Source organism: Psammomys obesus, unplaced genomic scaffold (genome assembly GCF_907164565.1).
Source record: "Psammomys obesus unplaced genomic scaffold, mPsaObe1.curated_primary_1811, whole genome shotgun sequence".
NCBI lineage: Eukaryota > Metazoa > Chordata > Mammalia > Rodentia > Muridae > Psammomys > Psammomys obesus.
The window spans coordinates 13009371-13030901 of record NW_026596117.1 but is presented as its reverse complement, the minus strand read 5'-3'; the positions used below and the strand labels follow the sequence as shown (position 1 = coordinate 13030901).

General features: G+C 44.0%; 2 protein-coding genes across 4 annotated transcripts in view; both read right to left on the bottom strand.

Annotated features, from left to right (window-relative positions):
• The window catches only part of Lrrc66 (leucine rich repeat containing 66), a 28746-nt gene extending 22538 nt beyond the window's left edge, over window positions 1–6208 (bottom strand). The window contains exons 1-2 of one of the 3 annotated variants that reach the window (XM_055629259.1): window positions 6163–6208; window positions 409–897 (exon numbers count right to left, since the gene is read on the bottom strand). In XM_055629259.1, coding sequence (XP_055485234.1) covers window positions 409–892 — 484 coding nt within the window. In that variant the 5' untranslated portion in view covers window positions 893–897; window positions 6163–6208. Of the gene's footprint in view, window positions 1–408; window positions 898–1138; window positions 1190–3171; window positions 3217–6162 lie in introns of those variants that run through there. The other 2 variants (XM_055629260.1, XM_055629258.1) reach the window with 2 other exon arrangements.
• Window positions 3527–17224, bottom strand: Sgcb (sarcoglycan beta). Its single transcript, XM_055629261.1, has 6 exons — window positions 17180–17224; window positions 13728–13937; window positions 11524–11709; window positions 10458–10649; window positions 10064–10195; window positions 3527–6387 (listed from the first exon to the last, which is right to left on the bottom strand). Exons 1-6 carry the CDS (start codon window positions 17216–17218, stop codon window positions 6184–6186), a joined length of 963 nt encoding a protein of 320 aa, XP_055485236.1. The 5' UTR covers window positions 17219–17224; the 3' UTR covers window positions 3527–6183.
• Window positions 17225–21531: the final 4307 nt, after the last annotated feature.

Sequence of the window (21531 nt, the reverse complement as noted above, 5' to 3'; positions counted from 1 at the left end):
TAAAGAGTTCCAGGCCAGCCTGGGCTACAAAGTGAGACCCTATCTCAAAACACAAAACATAAACCAAACAACCAAAGAACCAACCAACCAAACAAACAAACAATTCAAAAAAACCTAAATATATCAGATTATTATCTAGCACCTAGATAAGTCCTGGCGTTTCTTGACAAACTCATACAATATTAATGTGAACGGAAAAAGAGGGACGTTACGCTGCCCTAAGTGCAAATTCTGCTCTGTCAGGCAATGCCACCTGGAACCGCCTTTTCTGTGTTTGCTCGGTCAAACCGCTTTGCTTTTTCAGCCTCTCCCTTGAAACTGAACAGGAGCACAGAACTCTTGTTGACATAAGACACCAGTTCCCCACACCCTGTTTCTCTGTCTCCCCCGTTCTTTAAAAGTGCTCACCTTTAGGAGTAGCACTGAGTGGATTTCTTTGAAGAATCAGCACCTTTCCCCGGGGGCATCCGCGGTGGGAGCTGCTTCTGGGGCGCTTTTGCTGGGAGGAGCGGGGCGGGGGCAGACCCAGCAAGAGGCAGCGGATGGTGTTGTCGCTGAGCTTAAGCGTCTCCAGAGCATGTACATGTGCCCAAGGCCTGAGGGTCGTTTTTGATATGCGGTGGTTCCTGAGGTCCAGATGTCTTATTTGCCACTCTCCTTTTGTGTAAGACTGGGAGAGGGCTTGAAGGAAATGGAGGCTCACCTCCATGGTGTCTGCTCTCTGTGAGGAGTGTCTTGGAGAAGGCCAACAGTTTGCCAGGAGATACCCATCCCACTGGTACTCGGAATTGAGAGCAATACTGCTTTTTCTTGATGGGTTTGTCGCTGTTCTTGTAAAGCAAAGACTTACAACTATAACTATGGTAGTAACTCTGACGTAGAGGTCTTTCATAATGCCTGGAAAAGGTAAACAAATCGACTTGTTCAAAATGACAACGCAAAAGCAAACAGCAAATAAAAAGCAGGAAATTTCATTTCCAATTTAAGAGTTAGAACACATCTTTAATTATCAACTGACATGAACATTTGGCTTCTTAGAAACTGGGTTTCTAAGGTAGCTACCCAAAAGTTGTAACTGTAGATTAAAACAGCATGTATGTACATTTTGTAGAAAATACACATTTACACAGAGCCTCACCTCTGATCTCCAGTACCTTCCAGCCTGCGGTCTGCTTTCTAGTGAGTCCAACTTACTTACGTAAAAGCCCTTTTTCTCTGCTGCCGTCGCCAGACACCAGCATGGGGCAAAGTCTGCTATGCTTATCTAGAACCTTGCCATGTAGTTTATGACACTCAAATTAAATTGTGAACCTCTAATATGAATAGAAAGTACAATTCACAGAACAGACATAAACTTGACTAGAACCATAAGCTTTATCTACATGGCTTTTTTTTTTTTTTTTTTTTTTTAGATCTGCATGGCATATGCTACTTTTCACATAATTTTGAAAGCTTTTAACTATGCTCAAAATAAATAAAAATGATCATGAGAAGGACGTTTGCCCTCAAGCTATGAAGATGCCATAGAATACAGAAACCCCAAGTCATTTTCACCTCATTCTTGAGCAAATGTAGGTTTTGAAACAAAGGTGTTCAAGTTACAAAGGCTGCATGCACACAGGAAAGCAGCTATAACAGGTGGGAAAATGGATTCTTGAGATTTGCTTTATGCTAAACTCTGTGAAGACAAAAGCAGAGTACAAATGACAAGCTTTCTCAGCCTCAAGTCACCCATTACTTCCTGGCCTCAAGCCACCTATCTGAGTTACTGTTAAAGCTGAAGTACTAGAATAGCTTTCCTGAGCTTCCTGCCCTTGCTTCCCCTCTCCTCCTAGCTCCATTGTCATTTCTCTTATGCATTTTCCTCCTTTGTAGTTTTGAAGTGTTCCTTTAATTGTCCAGTGCAAATTCCCAAGATTGCATTTAAAACTTCCTATAATGTAGCTAGCCTGATGAGCTACGTTTGGTAAATTCAAGTGGGTTAACTGGGCAAGGGCTGTGTATGTCTATCTCATGGTACAATGAGCTTTTCCTCAGCACGATCAGTGCCTTCCCCCTCTTCAGTCTGAATCTTGCACATTCATCAAGCCTCATCTCAATTCCTACAGTCTGAACCTCTCTTCCTTTCTTATATTAGCCAATACTTTGTCTTCGCTTTCACAATGCTTTCCGTAAACAGTGAATGGATGGATTTAGTACCATTCAGTTTGACGGAATGTCAATGCCGTCACACACTGTTAGTGCCCTGCTTTGGGTATTCCAAACACAGAGCAAAACAGGGGGCAAGTATCTCCCCTCTCCCATGTCTCAGTCTTAACGCTCTGGAGTCTGTCACTGGGCTATGCTTTCTGCACGAATGAGCGCACAGAATGAAGGCCATTTGCACAGCAACTTCTAAACTTTTGCTTTATGCAAGGTCAATTCTCCCATATCTCAGAGGGCATTTAAATTTAGGTACGTAAACTGCAAAGGTGCCCTACCTACAGCAAGGAGTAATTTATAATATGTCCCTTACGGAATACCAGAAACTGAATTCGTTTTCCTAGTCAGAGAGATATTTGTTTTGACACTAAAGCTGCAATCACTGTACATACAACTGGATGCCAAGCTAATGTAATAGTAACAAAAAAAATACAGCAATCATAAATATGTACATTCCTTTGTAACAGTGAAGAAAAAAATGTGGTAGAAAAATACATTCTAAAAAAGTGATATAAATGAAATATTTTTATAGTCTGGCCCTTTTCAAAGTGAAGACATTGGTATATGAATAGATTTGCATGCAAACAGGAAGATTAGGATAATTTTATATCTAAAATTAAAAGTATTAATGTTAAGAAACATTATTTAGATTACAAATGTCTGTGTGACACTCCCCACCCCCAAAACCCTCACAAAAACAAAAACAAACCAGAGAACTCCAGAGGAAAGTACAAATAATTGAGCAAAACGTAAGCCTTTCACTAGATTTATTCAAATTGAAGTGTGAGGAAGCACTCAGAAATAACTGGGGACGTGAGGATATCACAGCGAGACAGAGATGGTAATAGGAAAAACTGAAGTAGAAAAAAAGATGATTAATTCTTCCATAAGAAGTAGGAAAAAGGGAACAAAACCAGTGAGGCTCTTCCAGTAAGTACTGGAGAGGACAGGACTGCTCCTGAGGCCTACCTTAGGGTCCTTGGGTAGTTCCCAGCTGGTCTGTCTCCAGCTGATCCAGCTATGTGGGGACTTGAGGTCTGTGCCCTTGAGGCTCCGCCCCTCCTACCCAGCTCTGCAGCCAGCCCCCACCCTTTCATCTCCTGGCTCCTTCCTTAGTGAGTGCACACTCTTCCCCGGGCCATTGGGGAGAAGCTTTTGTAAGGCACAGAAGGAGAGACTATCTAACCTGGGAAAGCGCAGCTTTCTACTTCTCCTCCTCTCATACCCACAGGTCTGATGCCCCCAGGCTCCAGCTGTATTTAGAATCTGTGTGCTTGTGCTAACATAGAAGAAGCTCATTAACAGAGTCATCAAGAGACTGACAGCAGAGCTCACAGAATTTTATTGTAAACAGAGGTCATCAATCTGAAACACATTATAGGTTCATTTTTGTGTGGCACAACTTATAACCTTTGCCCCCATTGAACATCACTCCGAAGATTAGAATGAACAACACTTCAATGGTCTCCTCTTCAAGTTTACCACAGTAATTCTAACCCCCCTTAAAAAAGTCATAAAAACCACGCAGAAATTCTACCTTCCATCATCAAAACCACCACACAAAGTTTACTTTACTTCTGTCACAATGCAAAAAGATTGCCAATTAAGCATGTTTTGAAAGACTGCATGTAACAGCGACCAGCTCCTGCTTCAGATGGTGCATTTTCCCTGCTGCCTTGTCTCTGAGGAATCTTATGTTTATTTCTTCTGTCTCTTTGCACTGGTGTCCACCTCTAGAATACTGTCTCTGCTTAAATAAATGTGCCTCTGTTTTCCTCCCTGGGTCTGTTCCCCCGCGCTGCTCTAAGTCCTCTCAGTATGGTACATTCAAAACAGGAATGAACACAGGAGCAGGGGTTCGCCCCCTGGCGGCCTTCGTGAGCAGTGCGGCTTCACTGTGCACCAGGCTCCGCTTCTCGGCACAGCTTCCAGGTCAGTGTGTCAGTGGGTTTGCTTGCTGGGCGCTCTAACATGCCGCACCTGGTAACCACCAGTTTCACAAAGCATCAAAGCGCTCGGTGGAGATGTATCAAACACAAGTGCTTCCCAAGAAAATGTAAAAATACATTTTTTTCATGAATTGCATTTAGGAAATAATACTTTGTAATATAGTGTTCTGTGGATTAGTAAAAATATTTATTTAAAGAAATTCTCAAAACAAGTTTAAATAAAACATGTAACAGTGTACAATTTAAAAATACACAGATGTGGAAATGAGAATTCCAAACTTGATTTTTTTTTTCTGAGCACTATTTAGTTATTAAATGATACTTGAATATATAAGGTATAAATCACTTTCTTTACATCTAAAATCTGCACTCAGTTTCAGGTCTCAAGTTAATTCTTAACTTAGTGTACAATCTATACAGTATTTAGTTTTCCCTTTAACAGAATTGTGACAATACTGAACACAAATTGCTTTATACATTGATTTTCTTATGCACACATTTCTAAGTGACCATGGCAGAATACAAATGTGCTTCTGTGTAGCTAGACCCACGATATCTCCCGACTGTCTACTTTAGAGCTATGTATTGTGGGTCTCTGATCTTGTGTGTTTTAGCAATGCCAGGAAACTCCTTTCAAATCAAGTATAAAATATGCTAAGAATCAGCTGTAAATAATTAAAATGAGACAGTGAGATGAGGGGGCAGAGATAAAAGTTTTATACCTAGCTAAAATGACCTGCATCATGCCCTGCATTAGCACTCTTTATTCCAGTGTACGCTAGTTTCTAGGCACAGGACACTTGCAAAGGGTGCTGCTGGTGCGGGGCGCTGGAGGAAACACATAGGGGTGGCAGGGCCTATTGAGGCCGACCCTCCCACTTTTCACTGAACTTCACAGAGCTTAGGGAAAAGTATTCCAGCCTCTCTATAACTCATTCGGATGCTCCCGTGTGACAAGCAGACCAAGCAGATTTGTCTAGTGAATGACAGCTTGGAACTAGTTCAAGACAGTTTGAGAACTGACAGTGATTGGTCATGTTTTGCTAACAGATTAGTATTTTAATTAGAGTAGCACACATGCTTGATTTTTACCTATTAGGTAAAGTACAATTAGGCTTTTTCCATCCGTTGAGAGTTTTAAGTGGTTGAAAATTCAGTGTAGATAATAAAAAAGGCAGAAACACACTTGGAATCGGGTTGACCTGGGTTGGACACATGCACGACTTCCAACTCAGAGTCCATCCTTCACTTTGCGGATGGAGCAGCTTCCTTGGTTTCTCTGTCCTTTGGTTTCCTCATGGGTGAGGCTGGGAGCGAAGCCCTTACTTAAAGAGATGCACTTGGAGTTACAGAGATCAGCATAAAGTGCCCAGGACAGCATGGCAAGATGACAGCTCCTGTTACTGCTAACCATAAGTGCTGTGATTATGTTTTAAGGTCTACACACTGCAAATACCTATACATATTATTATTTCAAGTAAACATACCATGAGAGAGTATTTTCTTTAGTGCAAAACTAAGGAAACATAGTTTCTTATAAGCTCGTAGATGGAAAGTTTTTAATGACTTGTTTGTGAAAATGTGGCTTTGGGTTAATGCATTAAAAATCTGTGCCTTCCCCTTGAAAAGACAGAGCACAGGCAGCGATGCTGTGCCTCCAAACATCTCTAGAGGATCTCTCCCCATTAGAAACGGCCAACGCTTACGGTGAGGCCTAACTGCTTCAGCCCTCGTCCTTTAGACAAGAGACAGTAGAATGTTAAAAACACTTCAAATAGTTTTGACTTTATTAACTTCTCTTAATCATTTTAGAGGACTGTCACTTGAGTATCAGTGCAACTTAATAAAACATTAGGATTTAGGCACTCAAAAACCCCTTAAGTATGGAAAGTATGTAATCGAGACAGTGGTACTCTCCAGATAAAAGAATTACAAGTTATGGCAAACCCTGTAAAAACATGGTTCACATGCATTCTTACAAAGGAAGGGTCCAGCTGAGATCTGAACATACCGAGCCCTGAGGATGGACCTTCTAGTGAGTGTTTCCACAAGGGTTGTCTGCGACCTGGCAGCCCATGTTGTGGCCTGTTACTTGCACTTTGAAGAGCGTGCCGTCTGCACACATGCAGAGCTTGTAGCGTACCCAGTCACCACTCCCTGACTGGTCGCCGCTGGAGGAACTGGGCAGGCGTGTTGGGCTGACCATCACGGTGCCATTAAGGATGATGCTGTTTTCCTGTGAGGACAAGAATAGGGTTACATTACCACCGCAAACAGGCACAGAAGAAAGTTATAAAACCAGACGAGTCTGATGAAATATAAAGAGAAAGTGGCGGCAGTGAGAGAGTGAGGTCGCCAGTAAAACAACTGTGGCCACAGCAAAACCAAAGCACACGCAGGATTCCAAAGGCAACTCTTCCATTAGTCAGCTTCCACTGTGCATCAACAAGCCTGCAACAGAGCTTGCAGCCATTAGTCAAAACCACATCCTGCGCACAGTGTGGCTGATGGTGACAAAGTCTTGGATGATTTTCACTCTTTGGCTCCAGAGAATTTTGGTTACTGATTGATGTTGTTATTGAGGGAAAAAAGACAAGTATTTTTCTCTTACACGAAATTAATTTTAATTAATAGAAATTCAATTAAATATTAAAACTATATATTTTGTTAGACCAGGCTTTCAAAGATACTGAGGGTTTCTTATTTAAAGTCATAGCTACAGATTCATTCTCATATTGTAGGCCCTTAAGACCCTGAGTATGTATGAGAGCAAGAACGCCTATGCACATGCAGAGCTTGAGGTCAAACGTGTGTCCTTGTCAACAGCTCTCTCTCATAGCTTTTGTGGAGAGCTCTCTCTCTCTCTCTTACTTAATCTGGAGCTCAGAACATGAGCTGTCTGATCCACCTGCCTCTACATTCTCAGTACCAGGATTATAGGCAGGTGCCACTGCCAAGCCTGGCTCTTTATGTAGGTGCGAGGGTTCTGAACTCAGGTCCTCACGCTTGTTTGGAAGCCTTTCTCCAACTAAGCCATCTTGACCTCCCAAGGGACCAGTAAGTTTCTGCTTCTCTCCCTCCTCCTGTCTCTCCTTCCTTCCTATTTAACAAATAATTACTAAAGACTGTCCCATGCCAGACACCATTCTAGGTGCTGGGGATATGACTGTGAACAAATGGGCAATGGGCACATTCCTCTATAGTGCCATTTAGTGGAGTGAGGCAGATGCTAAACCAGCAAACAGGAGAGTCTATAGGGCATGGGAGGGGTGAATGCTACAAGGGAAGACAAGCAGGGAAGCAGCAGGTATGTGGTTGAGGACTGTATTTTACGCAAGGTGGCCAGAGAAAGTCTCCCTGAAGACGCTGCATTCCAACCGAAATGGAGGGAGGGAGTGGGGCATGCAGGTCACCAGGGAAGGGTACCCAGGTGGAGGACACTGACTGAAAGGGCCCTCGGTGAAGCCTTATAGAAGGAGTGCAGGGTAGAAGCCCGGAGGCCAAGGGAAGGGGGTACCAGTAGGATGTGAGACAAAGAAATAATGAGGGACAGGCCTGTAAGACTGGGGAACAGGGTTAGGGTTTTATCTGAAATTAGAAGGGAAGCACATGGAGTGGTGAGTGGTAGGATCTTCTTTAAAAGGTCCCTCTGAGGCAGGTGCTGTGACATGAATCTACACCCCAGCATTCTGACCCAGCACTGGAGGAGCGGGAGGATTTCAGTCCGGGCTAGCCTGGGGTACTGGTGAGACCCTGTCTTGTAAAAAATGTCACTGGCTACTGGCTTGTGGGTAGAGAAGCGGCTCATCTCTAATGGATAAACAGCAAAGTGGGGGTAGGCACTAGGCTGCTGCAGCAATCCAGGCAGTCCCAGTCTCAGCACGCACACCAAGGTGGTGAGAAGCAGCCAGGCCCCGCAGGGGGAGCGGAGCTTTGTCAGTGGGTGTTGGGCAGAGCTCCGACAGAAATGCGTGTTTGTTGAGGAGACAGGGCGTCAAGATTTTATACTTGTTGGACGTCAGGTGCCTGTGGGTGTGGAGGTGGGGAAGGGAAGCAGGCAGCTGGATTAGGGATTCCTAATTAACAGGAACGGCCCATGCAGAGGCTGTGAGCATGGGGAGCACCACTTTAGGGAGGGGCTCAAAGCCATGGAAGCTCGCTGTGAAGTGCCAGAAATGGCTGCTGCCATGTACAGGCTCAACAGGTTCTGAAAAGCTTGGAACAGAACCACTTCATATTTCTGAGCTTATTTGATTTATTTTGGAATCTCTACGTAGATTTTCCTGGCAAACAACCCAATTTTCAGAATAAAGCACTCAACATTACTTGGAAATACAAGTTGCATGTAAGAAATGCAGTGGTAAGGGATTGGTTTCAAATTTTGTTTCTATGCTGCCATCTTGTGGTCATTTGATTTTACTTTCTTGAACATATTTCTTAAAAAGTGTTCAATACATTGTAGCATCGGTTGACTGAAGTTAACAGAATTTGCTTGTTTAGAAATAGATAGGAGAGGTAATTTTGAATGTCCCTTACCTGAGAGCCTGAGGTAAAGGCCTGAGATAACGTGCTGATGGCTCAAATCTGATCATGTGCACATATGTCAAAGCTTACGCTGTGCCCTATACACATGAGTATCACATGTCAATTATACATAAAATTTAAAAAGTAGTTTGATAAAATTATTGCTAATTATTAGCTTATGCTCGGAATCAAACTACTGATATCTGATGTACAAAGCTAAGTATCTTTTCAATACTAAAAACTAGTATGTATCTATCTCAGAGTATTTTAAGATTTGTCCCATTGACAAGGCAGAATGGGACTAGAATTTTCTGGTGGGCAGAATGAAAAGTTCAGGTAACTTACACATGTTTTCTACCCAAAGGGCTTGGACCTCCTTCCTCTGATCTTTCATGCCAATTGCAATCTTTAGTAGTGGCTGCTTGTCATTGCTCTGAGAATCCCTGTCATAGTACAGGGGGAAACTCCTCAGGGTAGCTGTGATGCCTTTGGCAAGAGCTATAGCTCATGTTCATCTTTATCATCTGGAGATGGGATTAAGCATCTGTCAAAGTGAAACAACTACTTTTCTTTCTAAAGTTTATTATTTCTAAGAACTATAAAGCTGATTTTTCTTAAAGGGGAGAATGACCTCTAAGTGCTCACACTTAAGGCTGCTTTTGTCATGTGGTGCCTGGTTATACAAATTTTCTTAGCCCTAGGCACGCAGCATGGGCCAAGTGCCCAGAGGCACATGGGAGCACCCGATTCTGGCTGGAACTTCGAGCTAGTAAGATGGGTGCAGGCTATGGCCCCTCAGTGTGAAGTAGGAGACTGAAGCTCAGATAAAATCTGTGAAGATGAGGCAAATGTCACGGTGAAGACTGACTCTTTCTCTTTTGCAGCTCACAGGTGTCAGATGAAAACACGTGTCCCCATTCACTTACTGTTCTCCTCATAGCCTTGGACACAAAACTCAGAAACAAATAGTAATGACTTAACTTCACCAATACCAGCTACTTCTGGGGACAAATGCTTTCATCTCCTAAAACTCTGGGAGGGTCTGTTTGGGTTTTATTTTGTCTCCTTTTAAAACAACATAGAACACATAAACAAGCAGAAGTAAAAATCAAATCACCCATTTTTCTATCACTTTTAGCTAAATATTGTTAAACTTTTACTATATCCTTCCAGATTTTATAAGCTTTTCTGAAAGAAATGATATTTTATAAGTGTTCTGAAGGAAATGAGATATTTTTACACATTATTGTATAACTTTCTTTCATTTCACTATCCACTTGGATCATCTAATCTTGACAAGTCATTTTCAATAATTACATATTATTTCACATGTAATTATATTCTATGCCAAAGTAATTTCTTAAATTCATACAGAAAAGAATACTCACAGCCTTTAACTCCACGTTACCACCCATGTGAAATTCAATGGTTTTGCCCATGATGAACACGCCTTCATTGCCACGCACAATTGCACGCCCATCCACTTTGATATTTAAGTCACTGGTAGCATTGCTGGTAATCTAAAAATGAAAGCACACGCTGAAAAGAGTTTGTTGGTTAATGAGAGAATCCGCAGAGAAGTGAAAGTTTCAACTCTGGACTATAAAGGGCAGTTTTATAAAGAGAAGGCTTTTAACGTGTGAGCATGCATAAGGTCAAGGCAAGAAGCAGCCTTCTGATGGTCTGGAGGTCATGTTTTCAGGGGGCCCAAATCCACCCCTCCTCCCAGGGAGTAGCTGCTCACAAATTCCCTGTTAAGGATGCTGAAGGAATGACTCATACCCTTTCAGTTGATGCTTTCTGAACATTCAAACTTTTCACTCCACTTGGCAGATGAAACTCATGAGTCTCATAGTCTGTGCTGAATAAGACATTTTGTGTCCTTGGGTCAAAAAATTGCATCCCAATGTCACTGGTGATGGAGGTTTTGTTCTTTTCTACACTCAGCTTGGTTGTCCCTTGCTGAAAAACAATCTAAAAAAAATGCTTTATTATGAGTATGTTTTCACAGAATGCTACAAGAAATTCATAAGGACTATTATTTTTAAGAACACTAGGACATAGTAAGGATAAAAAGCTAAAATGGCAGTAAGAGCCAAATTTTAAACTCTTTGAACTGTACCTGGCCATCAATCAGACTTTGGATAATATAACTTTATTTATTTTTTTAAAGGATTTATTTATTTATTACGTTTACAGTGCCTGCAACCCAGAAAAGGGCATCAGATCTCATTATAGATGGTTGTGAGCCACCATGTGGTTGCTGGGAATTGAACTCAGGACCTCAGAAAGCGCAGACAGTGCTCCTAACCTCTGAGCCATCTCTCCAGCCCTGGATAACATAACTTTAAAATGAAGGTTTGTACACTCCTCTGCTTGTTCAACAACCACTGTCCAACAACACAGGTCAGAGGGAATGTGGCTGGGGCCTGAGATGGCCACGAAGGGAGGTAGGAAACATCCTTGAGGCTTCATTCAGTTAAAAGCTACCGGGTCTTGTCTGCCACCGAGCAAGCACTTCTCTTCCTGATTCCCGGAATCTGGGCTTTCTGACCTAAAAAGGGGCCTTTACAATGACATTGTCATGGGAAAGAGAAAAGAGTGATCTATGTAACCTTAATGTCAGCCAGTGCTTCTACAGGGAAAATGTCTAGACTAGGAAGGGCCTAACTCTAGTAAGATTATGAGGACAACAATATTACTGACTGTTGAGTATTTATGAATGTGGATACGTTTGTGTATGTAGTGCTCATTTTTTAAAAAGAGGATGGCAATTTCTAGCACTCAACTGTAGGTTTGTTGTCCACACTCCTCTACCATCCACACGTCCTGAAGAATGGGAACTTACTGGCTGGTTGTTGCCAGTGATGACCAGGTTTTCATTCCGCCTTCCTCCCACCGTGCTCTTGTAAAGCGGATGGATGACGCCCATGTCAGACACTTGCTTGAACCGCAGCAGACCGCTCTCGTGAAACTCCATGCTGTCACAGCCATTTGGCCCAATGCGGATCACAGCCCAGATGACAAGTGTAATCTGAAAGAGAGACATGTCTGCTGTTACTGGGCACACACTACATACACATGGAGGCGAACAGGGATGATCATGTGCAAATGTGTAAAGTCTCTTAACATGTTTAATCAGTGAGATAAACACACTATTGGTGGTGGTCTTAGAGAAATACACACACACACACACACACACACACACACACACACACACACACCTTAAAGTACTAAACACAATCAAGAACCAAACGTGCTAGAAGGTCCATAATAAATGGAAGTGTTACTTTTTCCTGTTCTTGCCTCATCTTGCTCCCTAAGAACAATCAACCATGTTCAGCAATTTTAGATGAAATTTTAGCAATTCCACTGGAGTCGATCTCCCTATTTCTAAGAAATGTATATTGTATTTCTTCCTTTACTGATTGAAGGTTCTATCTGCTTATTTCCTATTGTAGCAGATAAGAATTTGAGCTCACTGTTTTGTCTTTTCTCTTCCAACTCCAAACAGATTTGGTTAAATCTGTGTTCAGTAGTTACTGATTATGACTATGTAAGTATTATTTGCCATCATACCAAACACTATTAATTCTTTTTTAAATGTTTATGTCTTCATAGTTCAATATTTTCTTTCATTTGATAATTGAACTAAATCTCAAACAGTTCTATATTTCTGCATATCTCTCAGGAAATAAATGTTCTGCAACTCGAGCTGCTCAGACAGTGTCAGCTCTGTTTTTCTCTTCTGTTTAATTTTCCTGGCCCTGGTCTTCCTGCCCCATCCAGGACTGGGCAGCCTCTGGGCCACCCCCACAATGGACCTGTGAACTTTCCTTCCCTCTCAGGTTTTCTCCCACACGAGATGCCTGGCTTCCTGTATCCCCATCTTGGTAGTTCTAGCTTCAGTCCTTTCTTTTGGTAGGGCAGAGGCTCCCTTAGAAGCAAACATGTTCGGTGCATGCGTATGATTAGACAGTCTCTATATCCCTCATGTTTGTGGGACAGTCTGTCTAGACACATGTTTCTGAGACATGACCTCTGAAGGGAATGGCCTTATTGTCTTGATGTTTCTAATACTTGCAACAGGTCCAGGGTCACTCTGTGATTACATTTTTCCTACACAACACATTTTTCACCCCTTTAGAAAAGTTCTGAATCTTTTCTTGATTTATACACGATCACTGTAAAATTTAAGAAAATTAAGTGTGATCTGTCTGTCTGTCTCTCCCTTATTCTGCTGCCTTCTCTTTTAAAATATATCACACTGGACCCAGAATGGTTTCAACTTTTTCTAGAGAATTTTCCTTTCCTTCCTATCTTTCTTTCTATTTTCCTTTCTTCCCTTTTCTTTCTTCCTTTCTCTTTCTTTCTTCTTTCTTTCTTTCTTTCTTTCTTTCTTTCTTTCTTTCTTTCTCTCTCTCTCTCTTTCTTTCTTTCCCTCCTTCCTTCCTTCCTTCCTTCCTTCCTTCCTTCCTTCCTTCCTTCCTTCCTTCCTTCCTTCCTTCCTTCCTTCTTCCTTCCGAGACAGGGCCTCACTTCACAGTCCTGGCAGTCCGACACAGCCTTCAGCTTGACACTGGGGGCTGAGACTATAAGACACAGACTTTCAGTGCCATCAGAGCACTTACGCTGTACAAACAACATGTAGAAAACACTGAATGAAATTGTATTTTTTGGGGGGGAGAGAAAGGGCAGTAAAGTCACAGTGAAGCTCTCCTCTACTGAGCTTACGGACCCTTTATTGAAGACAGCTCCTTTAAAGGGACAATCATCAGTGTTTGCTAGATGAGATTACTATACAGGTATATTATCTTCCCAGGCTTTCTTCAGTTTTGTTCCTGTATTTTTGTGAGGCTGGAAAGAGAAGCCTATTAGGTTTTTTAATGTTGAAGAACTAACAAAAGTCCAATGGAAGGTAAAACGTATAGAAAAGCAGAAGACAAGACTATCCGAGAACACAGTACATAAGCAAAATCCATGATCTCATTGAAAAGATGGAAAAATCCCCCAAGGTAGTTTAACAGGAAATACTCAGCCCCGCATGCTCACCAGCAGGTTGATGATGGCCAGGATAAAGAGGAGGATAATCACGCAGATGGCCAAGTTGCCCTTTCTCCCTCTCAACCCAGTCTTATGGAGACGGTCTTCATCAATAGGAATATACCCAGCTTTAAAGTTGCTATTGTGTTCTTTGTTGACGTTCCTTCGCTCTACAGCCTTCTCCCGCATGGATTTCTTCACTGGCCCATTGGAACTTTGCTTAAAACAAAAACAAAAAAAAAAAAACAAGTTGGAACAGCTATGCTATCTTTTGCTGCACCCATTAAATGCAAATCCATGATTAAAGAAAGCTGAACTGGTTGTTGGTAGATGTTCTGCAAATAAGTGCAAGCCATGTTGAGTTGCAGGTGCCAGGGCTGCTGTCATATAGCACATCTTCTCTCCGCTTTCAGCCCCTCCTATTGTTGATGTGGGTACAGCTCATGTCTGGGCAGAGTTGGTGAACACACATGCGCACATATATATTGCAGTGGGTGATAACATTTTTAGCAATGACATATTAAATCTTTACTTATACATTTTTTATGTATATGGAAAGAATTTGGAATGATTATCACAGTTACAGATTAAAACAAATATTATTCTAGATCAGTAATTTTCAAAGTGCCCAGGGAAGTTGCATGAGTTTGTTTGTTTCAGGAGAATGTCAACTGAACTCTCTTCAGGGTCTGAAATGTCGGACACATTGTAAAAATAACAATAAGATTTTTTTTTTACTCTTTTGAATGAATAATGCTGTTTTCAGAGGCCATGTTACCATTTATGATGACATCATGACATCATCATTCTAAGAGTTAATGAAATGCTTGCTCAGGCTTTCCTATCTTTTTACAATTTCTCAGTTTTGATTTCTAAGATGGTAAATACAACAGATAGTTAAGTGTGTAAATAGAATCTGGGATAAATAAAACTTGAGAACTTCTGACCTTGATTATGGGTGACATGAAACAATCATCTTATGTACTACAAATATAAAAGGACCAACAGAAATGGTTACTGACTACATTTCACTATTTTCCCAGAGCTCTGAGACAGTTCACTTGCTGTAGAAGGCACGTACTAAGAGCTATATGCCTAAACACTGTCACAGTAAGTTGGAACATAAGGAAGAACGACCTAATCCTACTTTTCAGGTTATGGACCCCCGTCGTGTGTTATGTAGTCCATGTGATGTGTATGTCAGGGTGCCCAGATCTGTAGTCTAGGTAATACATGCTGCAGAGGTCAAATGGGAGAGGGGAGACACGCTGGAGATTAGAAAATGCGAGCAGCGGGAGGGCCATAGCTGGCAAGGGGGGAGCAGAAAGGTGAAAAGTAGAGCCAGGTCAATATAGTTCTTAGTAGGGTGTAGGCTTTAGTCTTACATTCTGTTTAACTGGATGACAGTGGACGTTTCTGGGTACAAATGACATGTGTTTCATGCTAAGTGTTATACGAATTCGGTACAGATGTAAGCAGGCTCCTGTAGATAATGTAGCAATGGAGGTTTGAGGTAATGAGGAAACGAACCAAGGTGGGATAGATATACAGAAGGCGAAGGAAAATGAAGTGGAAATGTGGCAAACAATAAAAGCACTACTGTATGGAAGATGAACTTTATCCTGGGTTCACTGGGGAAGTACGGTGGTGTTGTTGGTAGCAATGGGCCTCATCTTCCTCTTCCTCCCCTTCCTCTTCCTAATCTTCCTTCTCTTTCTCTTCCTCCTCCTTCCCCCAAATCTCCTTCTAACCTTCCCCCTTGTCCTCTTCTTTATTCTTCTGTTTAGTGAGTGTGCATGTGTGTGTGTATGTGCGTGTGTGTGTGTGTGTGTGTGTGTGTGTGTGTGTGTGTGAGGTCAGAGGACAGCTTCTGGGAGTCGGCCCTCTCATTTCACCAGGTGGGTTCTGAACTGAAGGAACTGAAGTTGCCAGGCTGTGTATGTCCAGCACCTTTACCCACTGTGCCATCTTGCCAGGACGCCCCTACTGAAGACATTTACGCTGAAGCAAAACTATGCCCCAAGTGAGAAGAGCTGGAATAGAAGAGCGGGGGAGGGAGATACGGACATTGCTCCTTCGGAGATGAAGCTGTGGGGAGAAGCCTTAAGAGGCAGAACTGCTAGGACCCAGTGATTGTGACACAGCGGGGCCGACAATGACTCCCAAACAGAAGAGATTACATAATTAGTGGGACCCCAAGCACAAAAGCAACTCTTCCTGTTCAAATATAAGGTTGAGGAAACCAGGTCATTAAGCCGAAAGTGTGTTTTTCCTTAGCTCCCTTCAGTTAGTCCCGCTCTGGTTAGGGTAGCCAAGTGAGCAGGTGACTGACTTTTAGTGGTCAGAATGGAACCTCAGAGCATCAAAACCCATGCACAGAAGAACCCCTCCTCTAACTCAGAGGCTGATTTAGTTAAGAGGTAAAGTAGGAAAGCCAAGGAACGGCTTCAGTCCCAACAGGCCCACTTTGTCTCCTTTCAGCTTCACTTATTCCTTTTTATTTTGTTGCGAGTCTGGGCTTTGCCTGTTGTCACAGTTGACTTCCGATGTCTGTGTAGCAGATATCTTTTTGTAATCCCTTAGAATGAGCCATCCAGGAACATAGACCTAACAGGTCTGTCTCTAAAATGTTAGCCACCTGAGAAAATATCCCCTAAAGTCAATTGAATATTGCCAACTTCGCTCACCCCCGACCCCAATGATGGTGAAGAATGGGGCTTCTAAAGAAACCATCTTACCGGTTATTTTTAAAGGAAATATTAAAGAAGTGACTAAAAACAGTTTTTTATTAGAATAGGTCACGTTGGCAAGTACATGCACGGGGATGTTAGTCACACATTTCACACACATACACGTGTGTATATGCATGTCAAGAACAGCTTGATATCTGAGGGGAAGCCTTTCAACTGCTTAGGCTTACAAGGAAGACCAGCAAACGTTCGATGATGCATTTCTTAGAAGTAACCTTAAACCCTCTAGACACGAGTCGAGTCACTTTTATATTGGTGTCTAAATCTCCGCGTAACCAAAGTGGGCGGGGAAATCTGGGCACACGGGGGCACGGCAGAAAAAAAAAAAAAAAAAAAAAAGACCTGGCCACGATCCACTCCAGGCAACAGCTGACCACGACTTGGCTGGTAACGTCCAGCTGACGTTATTTTTATCCGCGTGGTTTCTGGCCGCGGAGAGGCACGTCCAGGCGCAGGCTCCGCAGGCCGGTGGCCCGAGTCGCTCCCGCCGAAGGGGACAGCTCCCCTCGCCGGCCCGGAGCCGCTGCCCGGGGTCCCCGCCCGGCCTCCGCCAGCATCTCGGCGGCGGACAGCTCCCGCCGCCCCGCCCTGCCGCCCCGCCCCGCCCCGCCCCGCCGCCGCCGGCCCCCTAGCCCTTGTGCCCGCCCTCCGTGGAGTCGACCCGGTCACCCCGCTTCCCCAGCAGCCCTCGGCCGCCGCGGGCTCACAGACCTGCTCGGTCGCCGCCGCCGCCGCCGCCGCCGCCGCCATCTTGGCCCGCCGCAGCCCGCGCTTGCGCTCTGGCACGGGGGTGGGGCTCACGCCCTCGCTGGCCACGCCCGGCCACGCCCCCGTCACTCCCCCCGCCCCCCTCACCAAGAATTCCAGAGTGGGTAAAGTTGTCTGCAGAATCAGATCCACCCAGGCGGGTCACTCGCGAGCGCGAGCGACTTCGGGTTGGGTGGATGCGGCAGAGCTCGCACGCGCTCTGGGACTTCCTTAAGTTTTGTTTTGTTTTGTTTTGTTTTTTGGAAAGGATGCGCACAGAATCCAAAACATGCCTTTCCCTTCCACCAGCCCCCCACCCCGCGCCCCCATCTTGGGATGCTGCCGCATTCCGAGCTGTTTGGAATTGCGAGGGAGCAGTGTCATCGAGAGGACTCGTGGGCGAGGCGTGGGTGCAGACCAACGGAAAGAAGTTAGGCAGCTTAAACCAAACCAGTCCCCCGGGAGGACTGGGAGGTCAAGTTTGGCGCCCCTCCTTTAAGACAGATTGTCGGTCCACCCGAAGATGGGCTGACTTTATTGGTCCTTGGGAGCCTAACTTGGCACACAGCAAGCACCAGGGAGACAACTCAAGAGTTGCAGGTAGCCGATGCACACTGGTTGCTCTGTGGTCCGACAAGCCAGAGAAGAAAACTACAATAGAGAGAGTAGCATCCAACTTTCAAGAACTGTTCCTCGGGTCGCAAATAGCTTCTAGGAAGTACCATGCCCACCTCAGGGGGATTTTTGACTGAGCCTTTTTTCTCCAGGTGCTGGGTCGTTTTGCTTTTGAAACCCACCCAACTGTCACTTGGCCGCTCCGCCCACTTCTGAGGATGGCTGTGAAATTTAAATACTCCGTCACATACAAATGTCTCTTAATCTTTCCCCCTTCTCATGTCTGATTTTGAGCTGTACCCGTGTGGTCATTTGCCTGCCCCTGTCTTCTTCTCCAACTGCTGAAACCGCCTTGGCTTCATCTCTAGAACAAATTACAACTCACAGGTTTGGGAATGGACAGTGTCTGTGTGATAGCTTGGCTCCGACCCCATTTATCAACTTCGAGAACACGGCTTTGACTGATCCCGGATTCCTGTGCTTCACTGTTCACTGTGCTCTGGTCTTTTCCTTTTTTTTTTTTTTTTTTTTTTTTCTTGACAGACATATTCTTTTGTGTCCCCAAGAGCTCATCAAATGTCACATAATTTACTTCAGAGGCTTCTGACGTTCTGGCCGGTCGTGTGAGGTACTGGCTCTAATCGTGTGTCGAGTTTCAGTGTGCAGTGTGTTGAAGGGCTGTGTCTCAATCACACACAATAGTGACACTTTAACTGTCTTCCAGAGCTGCCTGACATTTCAGGCTCTAAGATGAGAAGAAGCCCCACCTTGCTTTCCCTAAACCTGTCTTCACATAGGTACTTTGTAACTGATTTTTCTGAAGATCTGCTTTCCTTGGACTCCTCATTGCTGATGCATTACTGACAGGACACCCAGCTGTTCATTGCCCGTTTGTTTTCTTGTTGCTGGTTTTGTTTTCTTCCTTTTTAAAGGTTTGCTATTATGAATATTTTGCCTGCAGATATGTATGCGCACCACCTGCATGTGTGGTGCTAGTGGAGGTCAGAAGAGGGTGTTCGATTCCCTGTGACTGGAGTTACAATTATGAGCCACCAAACGGTTGCAGGGAACTGAACTCAGGTCCACCTTCTTAACAATCACTGCAACCCCCAATCTGTCTTTTAAGAAAGAGAACCAATTCATTCGTTTAACCATAACGGTAGTGTGAGTCTTTTTTTTTTTTTTTTTGAAACTGAATTTCTCTGTGTAGCCCTGCCTGTCCTGGAACTCACTGTGTAAACCAGGCTGGCCTCCAACTCAGAGATCCATCTGCCTCTTCTTCCGAGGAGTGCGCCACAACCGCCTGGCTGGTGTGAGAAATGTCTAATGCTATTAGTTGAAGCCTTTTTTACCCCTTCTGAAATATTTGGAGGGGGCTGTGTGCTTGGCAATGTCGTTGAAGCCTTTTTTACCCCTTCTGAAATATTTGGAGGGGGCTGTGTGCTTGGCAATGTCTCTTATTTTAACTGGCATTAGGCCAACTCACTGTGATACCCATACCCACTTGATACCTAATATTTTATCTTGCATTATTTTGCTTTTAACATAGTTTTCTCCTAAGTAGACTGTATGCTCCTTACAAACGGAGTGAAGTTTAGCATTACATATTACTTCAAGTCCTGATCACAGTAGGAACCAAATAATAAATACCATATAGCTTTGATGACTGGATACCGTTTTTTTTTTTTTTTCCCACTGAATATAAAATGCCTCTGACAGATCTGCTTTAACACTCACCGTACAATACCTCCTGTAGGACCTCCCATATGATGTGTAAGAGATCCAATTCTGTTTATAGCCCTGGCTGCCTTCCCACTGCCTATGAAATAAACATTCATCTCTTGAGATGCAAGGTTCACCATAACCAAATCCAGGACTGTTCTTGGCTTGTCTCTGACTCTGTACTCACAGTGGACCCTACCATTTCTCACCCTGTGGCTGCATTTCTGTGCATCCACTTTCTTGTCTCTTCCTGGTAGACTCCTCCATCCTTACAGAGATGGCTCTGAATGTCACCTTCTTCCAAGAAGACAAGGAAGGAGGTAAGGGGAGGAGGAATCGCTGTATCCATAGTTGTATTGTTGTCCTATTACTGCTTTACCTGAGATGTGGTTGCTATGTCTGTCTCTTGCTACTGTGTGATCCTAGGAGCAGGAAGCCGGCCTGACTTCACCTTATGCTTGAAGTGGATGGGTGGGTCACCGTGGAAATCCAGTAAATGCTGTTAAGGTGTGAAAAGGGTCCATTTCCACATCACTCATCCTGGGCGCTGTATTCATGCTGTACGATGTCATTCTTCTGAGATGCTGGAGGGTAGCTGCCAGGACGGACCGTACCTCACTCTTCCGCGGTGTCTCAGTGTGTGCTGAGCCCTCCCTTGCAATAGCCATGGTCATGATACCGTGTAGGTGTTATCGCACTGAGCTAGTAGTGCTGAAAAAGTTGAGGGTCGAGATCCCCTCTGTGTTGAAGTAAGTATAACTAAAACCTTGGTTGGGATTAGGGGGAAATTCGGGTCAGTGCTTTTCCTCTTCTATTCTGTATTTGAGTTTGTTACGTTTATTTATAAGTTGACAGAACTGTGAGGATTTCTGCATCTTCTGTGTGTTTTCGGCAAACTGGACATGAAGCACTTGTACAGGAAAATAATTCTGGCCTGCCCAGAGAGAATGCATGCTAGTATTGGCACGGCACAGGCAAGCCTGGCCTCACTGCTTCCTAGTGTAGGAACCTGCCTTCAGTGTCCAGATATGAGAGCAAAGGCTACTTGGGTTAGTGGATGCTGAGTAAATGGACAAGGAAGTGCTTTGCCACTTAGGAGAACAAAGTGTTTTAGCATGCCACCAGTAAACGCTGCTCTCTCTGCGTATCTCTTGGCCTCTGTTTCTTTCTCTGTCTCTGTCTCTCTCTCTCTCTGTGTACTTACATGTGGAAGGCCAGATGTCCAGATGTTCTTTCAATCTCTTCTCGTTATTTTTTGAGACAGGATCCTTTCCCTGAACTTGAAGCTAAGTTATTATTGACCAGCAAGTTCCAGGGGAGTCCCTTGGCTTTTTTTTTTTTTTTTTTTTACGTCAATACTGGGGATCCAAATTCAGGTCCTAGTGCTAGCATGACAAACAATTCTCCAACTAGGAAATCTTATCACTGCGGAAACTCCGTTTTAAAGGCAATTTCGTGTAAGGAACAAAAGCTAAGTTTCCTTTGAATAGCAATACAGGTCCTGACCTCCCCAAACAAGATCCTGACACAGAAAGCAACAGGACAAGGGTGGTGGCATGGCTCGTAGGAAGGCCCCTTAAGTTCCCACACAACACAGGCTTGTACCTGGAAGTCAGCGCGAGGATCGCACCGAGTGGGAGGAAAACAAAGCCAAAGATGAAAAGCGGTAAAAACGAACATTTTAGTCTCAGTGCCGCAAAGGCTAGGTGGAGACTTGAAGGCACGAGACGGGGAGGAATAAAGAAAGGGCCAAGGAAGCGGCTGCCGCAGTCTACTCAAAATTTCCATAGAGTTAACTTGCTTTCCTCGGGAGCACACTGTCACCTGGAGCCAGGGGCAGCCTCAGGTTAGGTGTCCCGCGGTCCCCCAGCCCCCTTCTCCCTGCAGGTTTAAGGCCAGCAGCACCCCGGGGCCTGGACATCGTCCAGCGCGGTGTGTGTGTGTGTGTGTGTGTGTGTGTGTGTGTGTGTGTGTGTGTG

What these genes read in the sequence shown, in the direction of transcription:
- Sgcb (XM_055629261.1), bottom strand. Translation starts at nt 17,218, where the DNA reads ATGGCGGCGGCGGCGGCGGCGGCGGCGGCGACCGAGCAG. An exon ending in CGGCGGCGGCGACCGAGCAG is followed by an intron (nt 13,938 to 17,179) that starts GTCTGTGAGCCC and finishes TTTTGTTTTAAG; the next exon opens with CAAAGTTCCAATGGGCCAGT. An exon ending in TGGCCATCATCAACCTGCTG is followed by an intron (nt 11,710 to 13,727) that starts GTGAGCATGCGG and finishes TCTCTCTTTCAG; the next exon opens with ATTACACTTGTCATCTGGGC.